Source organism: Protomyctophum parallelum (genome assembly GCF_964188405.1).
Source record: "Protomyctophum parallelum genome assembly, chromosome: 8".
Classification (NCBI taxonomy): Eukaryota; Metazoa; Chordata; class Actinopteri; order Myctophiformes; family Myctophidae; genus Protomyctophum; species Protomyctophum parallelum.
In genome coordinates, this window is record NC_139703.1 from 53,818,146 (window position 1) to 53,827,121 (window position 8,976).

The 8,976-nt window shown below is 46.2% G+C and overlaps 1 protein-coding gene across 8 annotated transcripts in view; it reads left to right on the top strand.

The window, feature by feature from the left end:
* Positions 1 to 3,545: 3,545 nt before the first annotated feature.
* The window catches only part of grm2b (glutamate receptor, metabotropic 2b), a gene marked incomplete at its 3' end in the record, with an annotated part of 67,552 nt that continues 62,121 nt past the window's right edge, over positions 3,546 to 8,976 (top strand). For 2 of the 8 annotated variants that reach the window (XM_083770899.1, XM_083770902.1), the window contains exons 1-3: positions 3,591 to 3,662; positions 5,499 to 5,523; positions 6,502 to 6,797. In XM_083770899.1, coding sequence (XP_083627025.1) covers positions 3,618 to 3,662; positions 5,499 to 5,523; positions 6,502 to 6,797 — 366 coding nt within the window. In that variant the 5' untranslated portion in view covers positions 3,591 to 3,617. Of the gene's footprint in view, positions 3,705 to 4,172; positions 4,198 to 5,498; positions 5,524 to 6,501; positions 6,798 to 8,976 lie in introns of all 8 variants that reach the window. The other 6 variants (XM_083770903.1, XM_083770904.1, XM_083770900.1 and 3 more) reach the window with 5 other exon arrangements.

Consider the following 8,976-nt stretch of genomic DNA (forward strand, 5'->3'; position numbering starts at 1 on the left):
CATCCTGGAGGCCAATCTTTCCGGTGATAAAATGGCCCCCAACGTAATAAAAAAAGTCAACCAAAGAACAAGATTCTTCACAGGATCTCCTCACTGGTCGACAAAAACACCTTGAAGACCTTAACAGGAGCCCTCGTACAAGGTTTCTTCGACTATGCATGCACCTCTTGGTACCACAGCACCTCAAAGGCCTTAAAACAAGGCTCCAGACTTCCCAAAACAAACTGGTCAGGCTCCTACTTGGCCTCACCCCCCGAACCCACCTCACCCCTGCCCACCTTGACAGGCTGGAATGGCTTAGGGTCGAAGAGTACAGTATCTCGCAATGGGTCTGGTCCACAAGATTCGATACACCACTAAGATACCCATGTACCTGTCTAAATACTTCACTAAGATACCCATGTACCTGTCTAAGTAAATACTTCACTATAAGATACCCATGTACCTGTCTAAATACTTCACTAAGATACCCATGTACCTGTCTAAATACTTCACTAAGATACCCATGTACCTGTCTAAATACTTCACTAAGATACCCATGTACCTGTCTAAATACTTCCTTAATGTAAACGAAGTACACACCCACAACACCAGAGGGAGTGCAACAAACCATGTGCAACCCAGATTCGGCACAAACAAGGGACTAAATTATTTTCGCTCCAATGCCACCAAAATGTGGAACGCCCTACCAACAGTCATTAAGACATGTGAATCCCTTGACTCCTTCAAAACCGCTCTCAAAGGGCACCTACGGACGGCTGCAATTCGAAACTGGCCTCTGTAAAATCTGAATCCCCCCCACCCCCCCTTTTCCCCTCACTGTTTATGTTTATGATGAATTCCTGTTCTGTTCTTTAACTACATAGAAGTGTCTATTTGTACGTCTCTAAATGTTTAGATGAATTGAACATGGTGAACCCTGTTGTAAACAAGTGTAATGCTTAATTGGGTCGTCCACTCACAGTTAACAGTCTTTGTATTGAGCTTGAATTGTACTGTAATTCTGCAAACTGTTAATACATATTTCAATCAATCAAAAAAGAAAACAGAGGTTTTTGAGCAGAGCAAATAGGATAAATGTTTTCACAGTTCACACATTGTCACACATGTAGGTTCCTCTGTAAACACATTGTCACACATGTAGGTTCCTATGTAAATACAAAGAGGCACATGATAAGATAACCCCTAGCGTGTCTTGTTACTGTGAATGACTGCATGAAATATTTAAGAAAAATAAAAAAAAAACATGTTTCAAGCTTTAAATGAGACATCACATAATGCAGATGGTGGGTATTCCCTAGGTAAGGATCGCGTTACCATGGAAACCTGCTGGGTAAAATCATCAGGGCTTGGCCAGCAGGATGGCAGGCAAGAAACTATCGCTGTGTGTGGAAAACGATGTCCTAAAAACTGAATGAATGAATGAATGAATGAATGAAAATAGCCGATGAGGTCTACAAGCTCACATTTGTTGCTATTTTCGTGTGACACTCTTGCATGATGAAGTAGGACATTCATTTACGGAAAAAAAAGAAATAAAAGAAAAAGAAAACATAAACCGTTTAAATATGGAGACGTGAGGTTTCTGACCTACAAAATACGACAGTATGCTCATATCATATAGATACAGTATAGATACAGTATGCTCATATCATATAGATTCATGTCATGTTGAGGTCACAGCATTTCATCTATGAAACCATTCATTTTCTTCATAGCCGATCATGCTTTGTTTTCAGTGGTGTCATCCTAATTTGTGCATTTTATTGAATTCAACATTTTCTTTATTATCGATTGGTTTGATTACCTAACGTAAATTAAATATCCTACATAACATGAGCCTGTAAGGATGATGTCAGTGTGACTGGAGAACTACATTGTGAGTGAGTGAGTGAGTGAGTGAGTGAGTGAGTGAGTGAGTGAGTGAGTGAGTGAGTGAGTGAGTGAGTGAGTGAGTGCGTGCGTGCGTGAGTGAGTGAGTGAGTGAGTGAGTGAGTGAGTGAGTGAGTGAGTGAGTGAGTGCGTGCGTGCGTGCGTGCGTGCGTGCGTGCGTGCGTGCGTGCGTGCGTGCGTGCGTGAGTGAGTGAGTGAGTGAGTGAGTGAGTGAGTGAGTGAGTGAGTGAGTGAGTGAGTGAGTGAGTGCGTGCGTGCGTGCGTGCGTGCGTGCGTGCGTGCGTGCGTGCGTGCGTGAGTGAGTGAGTGAGTGAGTGAGTGAGTGAGTGAGTGAGTGAGTGAGTGAGTGAGTGAGTGAGTGAGTGCGTGAGTGAGTGAGTGAGTGCGTGAGTGAGTGAGTGAGTGAGTGAGTGAGTGAGTTGCATAAGAAGGGCTAATTAATGCTCTGTGGTGTGACAGCGTAACAGCAGGCCAAAATAGCAGTTCCTTAAGCCTGCATTCATGTGCTATATGAAACAAGTTGGCATCAGAAAGTTGTTTCATAGCTTATGTTTTATAATGTTATTTTTAACCCATTCTGAACGGGCACCCATTCTGGTGTCGGCATCATGTTATGCTTTACCTATTGAAAAATAGATAGATCTACAAGCTCATATCGCACCACCGAGTGGCGCGATACGAGCTTGTAGGTCTGCTATTTTTGAAAAATCGAAGAGCGACTGACATTTCTAGAATCTGATCTCAGGTCAGAATGGGTTCATCAGACCAGTCCAGCGGAAACCTCGTATGAATCTGATCTCAGGTCAGAATGGGTTAAATAATGATTTTGTTCATTTTGGTTCATTAGTAAAGACTAACTACAGCAGCAGTTCCCGTGTTAAGTGGTTAGATGTGTGGGCTGCGTGTCTATTTAAATAATCAATCAATCAATCAATCAATCAATCAATCAATCCAGTGTTGTAGCTTGGATTAATGGAACTAATAGCCTATTGCAGCCACCCTATAAGCTCCTATTTATGGGCATCCTAATAAAAACAAATTAAAGGAGCATTCAGTGATCTGGGTTGATTTAGAAAAAACCCCGGTCCGCCTCTGTAACAAGTTGTGCACATGCACGCACTGCCAACAGCACGCACACCAAGGCCCGCCCCTGCTCGATCATGATTGGCGGAAGACCCCTCTCTATCCTGATTGGATGAAGGCTGGGCCACCTAGCCAAAAAACGAAACCTACAGGGTTTTTTTTTTACCCCCAGGGGTTAACTGGGGACAGGGGAGGAACTCCTTATATGGTCAGCACACTCTATAGTAGGGAGGATTATCACAACAAAACCAAAAAATAAGTGATATTTGAATTAAGTGAAATCACTGAATATACCTTAAAAGTGTTTTTTTATATATTTATAAAAATCAATCTCTCCTTCTCTCTGCTATCCAGGTACTATCAACGATGCAGAAGACATTAAGAGAAGAGTTCAAAGCCGTCTGCCTCCAGACTCTCTAAGATTCTTCTTCTATAGCCTGACCACTGTGACCTGAGCTGGGACCATGCTGCTGGGTGCAGGCCATCGCCCCAGGGTGCTGCTGGGTGCAGCCCATCACCCCAGGGTGCTGCTGGCCTCCACAGCGTGCTGGGTCTTCCACACTCTGCTGCTGTGCTCGCTGTTCCCCGGAGCGCTGCTCAGCATGCCGCGGCTGCCGCCTGCAGCCAAGAGGGAGATCGTCATGGACGGAGACCTGATCATCGGAGGCTTGTTCCCGGTGCACGAGAAAGGAGACGGGACCAACGACTGTGGTAAGATACGGCCAGTAGTGGTTCAGAAAGGAGACGGGACGAACGACTGCGGTAAGATACGGCCAGTAGTGGTTCAGAAAGGAGAAGGGACCAACGACTGTGGTAAGATACGGCCAGTAGTGGTTCAGAAAGGAGAAGGGACCAACGACTGTGGTAAGATACGGCCAGTAGTGGTTCAGAAAGGAGACGGGACGAACGACTGTGGTAAGATACGGCCAGTAGTGGTTCAGAAAGGAGACGGGACCAACGACTGTGGTAAGATACGGCCAGTAGTGGTTCAGAGAGGAGAAGGGACGAACGACTGTGGTAAGATACGGCCAGTAGTGGTTCAGAAAGGAGAAGGGACCAACGACTGTGGTAAGATACGGCCAGTAGTGGTTCAGAAAGGAGACGGGACGAACGACTGTGGTAAGATACGGCCAGTAGTGGTTCAGAAAGGAGACGGGACGAACGACTGTGGTAAGATACGGCCAGTAGTGGTTCAGAAAGGAGAAGGGACCAACGACTGTGGTAAGATACGGCCAGTAGTGGTTCAGAAAGGAGACGGGACGAACGACTGTGGTAAGATACGGCCAGTAGTGGTTCAGAAAGGAGACGGGACGAACGACTGTGGTAAGATACGGCCAGTAGTGGTTCAGAAAGGAGAAGGGACCAACGACTGTGGTAAGATACGGCCAGTAGTGGTTCAGAAAGGAGACGGGACGAACGACTGTGGTAAGATACGGCCAGTAGTGGTTCAGAGAGGAGAAGGGACGAACGACTGTGGTAAGATACGGCCAGTAGTGGTTCAGAAAGGAGAAGGGACCAACGACTGTGGTAAGATACGGCCAGTAGTGGTTCAGAAAGGAGAAGGGACCAACGACTGTGGTAAGATACGGCCAGTAGTGGTTCAGAAAGGAGACGGGACCAACGACTGTGGTAAGATACGGCCAGTAGTGGTTCAGAAAGGAGACGGGACCAACGACTGTGGTAAGATACGGCCAGTAGTGGTTCAGAGAGGAGAAGGGACGAACGACTGTGGTAAGATACGGCCAGTAGTGGTTCAGAAAGGAGAAGGGACCAACGACTGTGGTAAGATACGGCCAGTAGTGGTTCAGAAAGGAGAAGGGACGAACGACTGTGGTAAGATACGGCCAGTAGTGGTTCAGAAAGGAGACGGGACCAACGACTGCGGTAAGATACGGCCAGTAGTGGTTCAGAAAGGAGACGGGACCAACGACTGCGGTAAGATACGGCCAGTAGTGGTTCAGAAAGGAGACGGGACCAACGACTGCGGTAAGATACGGCCAGTAGTGGTTCAGAAAGGAGACGGGACGAACGACTGCGGTAAGATACGGCCAGTAGTGGTTCAGAAAGGAGAAGGGACGAACGACTGTGGTAAGATACGGCCAGTAGTGGTTCAGAAAGGAGAAGGGACGAACGACTGTGGTAAGATACGGCCAGTAGTGGTTCAGAAAGGAGAAGGGACGAACGACTGCGGTAAGATACGGCCAGTAGTGGTTCAGAAAGGAGACGGGACGAACGACTGTGGTAAGATATGGCCAGTAGTGGTTCAGAAAGGAGACGGGACCAACGACTGTGGTAAGATACGGCCAGTAGTGGTTCAGAAAGGAGACGGGACCAACGACTGCGGTAAGATACGGCCAGTAGTGGTTCAGAAAGGAGAAGGGACCAACGACTGTGGTAAGATACGGCCAGTAGTGGTTCAGAAAGGAGAAGGGACGAACGACTGTGGTAAGATACGGCCAGTAGTGGTTCAGAAAGGAGACGGGACGAACGACTGCGGTAAGATACGGCCAGTAGTGGTTCAGAAAGGAGACGGGACGAACGACTGCGGTAAGATACGGCCAGTAGTGGTTCAGAAAGGAGAAGGACCCCCAAAATAAACATAAATTTGGCTGAAAATGTATAGGTTGTGCCAGGCAGGGACCCCTCATCAAACATGAGTAGGAGGAGGCGTAGGAGGAAGACTCTAGTCTACGTCTTCCCAGTGGGCGCTCCTCACGGGGAGGTGAGCCAGTAAGATACTGTTTCAAAGAAAGGAGGTCACACAGCTCATAGCCAGTATTTTACCAACATTTCGACGGGAGGCATACTTTGGTTAGACATAGCATTGGTTAGACATAGCATTGGTTAGACATAGCATTGGTCCGACTGGATTAAGGTTGGTGAGGGGTGCGTTAAGATGACCGGTTTAAGGTTGGCGAGGGGTGCTTTAAGGCGACCGGTTTAAGGTTGGTGAGGGGTGCGTTGAAACGACCGGTTTAAGGTTGGTGAGGGGTGCGTTGAAACGACCGGTTTAAGGTTGGTGAGGCGTGCGTTAAAACGACCGCATTAAGGTTGGTGAGGGGTGCGTTAAAACGACCGCATTAAGGTTGGTGAGGGGTGCGTTAAAACGACCGGATTAAGGTTGGTGAGGGGTGCGTTAAAACGACCGGATTAAGGTTGGTGAGGGGTGCGTTAAGACGACCGGATTAAGGTTGGTGAGGGGTGCATTAAAATGACCGGATTAAGGTTGGTGAGGGGTGCATTAAAATTACCGGATTAAGGTTGGTGAGGGGTGCATTAAGGGTCGGGAGTGGGTTAAGGTTAGGTTTAGGTGTGCTGCCCCGTGGGAGGTTAGGGTGAGGGTTTGAGATTGAGTATAGCCGTCTTCTTCTATAGCCAGTAGGATACAGCAGTGACAACACACAGGAATGCGTGTTTAAATTGGGAGTGAAAAGGGTATTAAGCAAAAACGAAATAAGAAATACGCTAGATCCTTAAATGATTAGGTCTGTATCAATCCCTTCATTTGCATATTCCCAACACCAGGTAAGATCAATGAGCAGCGAGGGATCCAGAGGCTGGAGGCCATGCTGCTGGCTCTGGACGAGATCAACTCCAGCGACCACATCCTCCCGGGCCTCAGACTGGGAGCCCACATCCTGGACACCTGCTCCAAGGACACCTACGCTCTGGAGCAGTCCCTGGAGTTCGTCAGAGCCTCGCTCACCAAGGTGCACGAGCCGGGCTTCATCTGCCCCGACGGCTCCAACCCCATCCAGAACGACGTGCCGCTGGCCATCTCCGGGGTGATCGGGGGGTCCTACAGCGACGTCTCCATTCAGGTAGGCTACTTACTGTACACCAGTGGTGGAAAGTAACTAAGTACTTTTACTTAAGTACTGTACTTATAAGTACAATTTTGAGGTATTTGTGCTTTACTTGAGTATTTCCAATTTCCAGTACTTTTACTTCTACTCCACTACATCTCAGAGCCAACATTTGTACTTTTACTCCGCTACAATTATTTGAAAACTTTAGTTACTTTAGTTACTTTGGAGATTTTAATTTTGATTAGAAAACATACATTAACCACTTCAACCCAATACATTTTGGCCATTTGAAAATAGCCGATCTACAAGCTCACAATGCGTCGCAACGCGACGCATTGTGAGCTTGTAGATCGGCTATTTTCAATAGACTTTGTACACATTTTGAACTTGTGAAGTGGGACATTCTGCAATATGAGTACTTTTACTTTTAGTACTTTAAGTACATTTTGATGCCGATACTTTTGCACTTTTACTCAAGTACATTTTCAATTCCGTACTTTTACTTGTAAAGGAGTAGTTCTAAATTGCAGTATTGGTACTTTTACTTAAGTAAAACTATTGAGTACTTTTTCCACCACTGCTGTACACTACAGTAAATACATTCTCACCCAGAGGTAGACAGTGACGAAGTGCATCTATGTGACGACTAAAGCCAAAGTGCATTTACTATGTTTTGGGACACACCGACTTATTTCTGTATCCCGAAGGTCAAAATTAGCCTTTGTGATTTTGGGGCATAAACAATTACCTCAAGAACAGATATACAATTAGTGTAATATCACATATATGGCAATATCTCATTTGACTGACACCCCCAACAGCACCTCAGTGCCCCCTTTAAAAGATATTGCTTCCAGCGACCCCAAATCTTCTCTGAACGCCGGTCGGAATAACGTGTCCCTTCCACACGCTACGTCCGGCCGGAGAAACTCCCCCCTGTCAGGTGTAAAGGAGCAGCTTGGACTCCTCATGCATAGAAGGAGGCATGAGGTCAGTCCGCTGCCCCCCCCAGGTTGGCAGAGGAAGTGTAGCGCCCAGGCTTACATTAGATAATTGGCACTGGGTGAAAAAGAAAACTGGGTTACAAAATCGTGGGACAAAAATGTACGTTAAAAAAAAAAGGTATAGCATGACTACACTATCCCAACCATAACAGTCTTTTGATTGAGTCCTAAACCAGTGAACATTATATATTATATTTTATATTTTTTATTTACCCGGGCATGTACAGTAGGTTCACGATTGTAATTATTTTCAGTGCCTCCTGGGAACTTGCAGTTTTATCACAGATGATTGTGCCGTATCAGCCATCTTCTAAGAATCTTGCAAGGGCACATTTTGGCTCTTTTATCTCCCACCGAAAACATACTGTTTATGTTCTTCTGTGTATGTGGTTGTGGGGGGGGGGGGGGTCCGAAGGGGAGAGGTTGGGTTTGTGCTTAGATGTACAGTATAGATGTACAGTAGGCCTACAGTATGCATGTGAGAATCTGCACACACTCTCCTCCAGCACCTAAACCTATATACACAGTAACCTCTAAATGCCTAATCCCAATCTAAATCTTTCTTAACCCATTCTGAACGGGCACCCATTTTGGTGTTAGCATCATGTTATGCTTTAGCTATTGAAAAATAGCAGATCTACAAGCTCATAGCGCGCCACCGAGTGGCGCACTACGAGCTTGTAGGTCTGCTATTTTTGAAAAAAATCAAAGAACGACTGACATAGAAACATATAGCTTTTTCAGAAAACTGTCATTTTCAAACAGACATTTTTAGAATCTGATCTCAGGTCAGTTCTGCGTGGACTGGGTTAAAAGGGAATACATAGTGTGTAAACTGATCTGTGTCACATTGCAAATCTATCTTACAAAACTAGAAGAGTTGTGCATTTGCTGTAGGAAATACATCCACATAGGATGGAAACAAATGGCAACAATATTTCAATGTTTTGCATTCACTTGGTATAAAACCCCTTTGGACAATAGCAACACATCTTTCAAGTAGATACATGCACACGGCGCGCGCACGCACACACACACACACACACACACACACACACACACGCACGCCTACTCTCAGGTTGTTTGTGCAGACATCCCTCACATCCCCGCCTTTTGTTGAAAGGACGGCGCGCGCAGCGCTGAAGCCCAGCAGGCGGCAGGTCTGCTTCAGCTGGAATAACGATGCT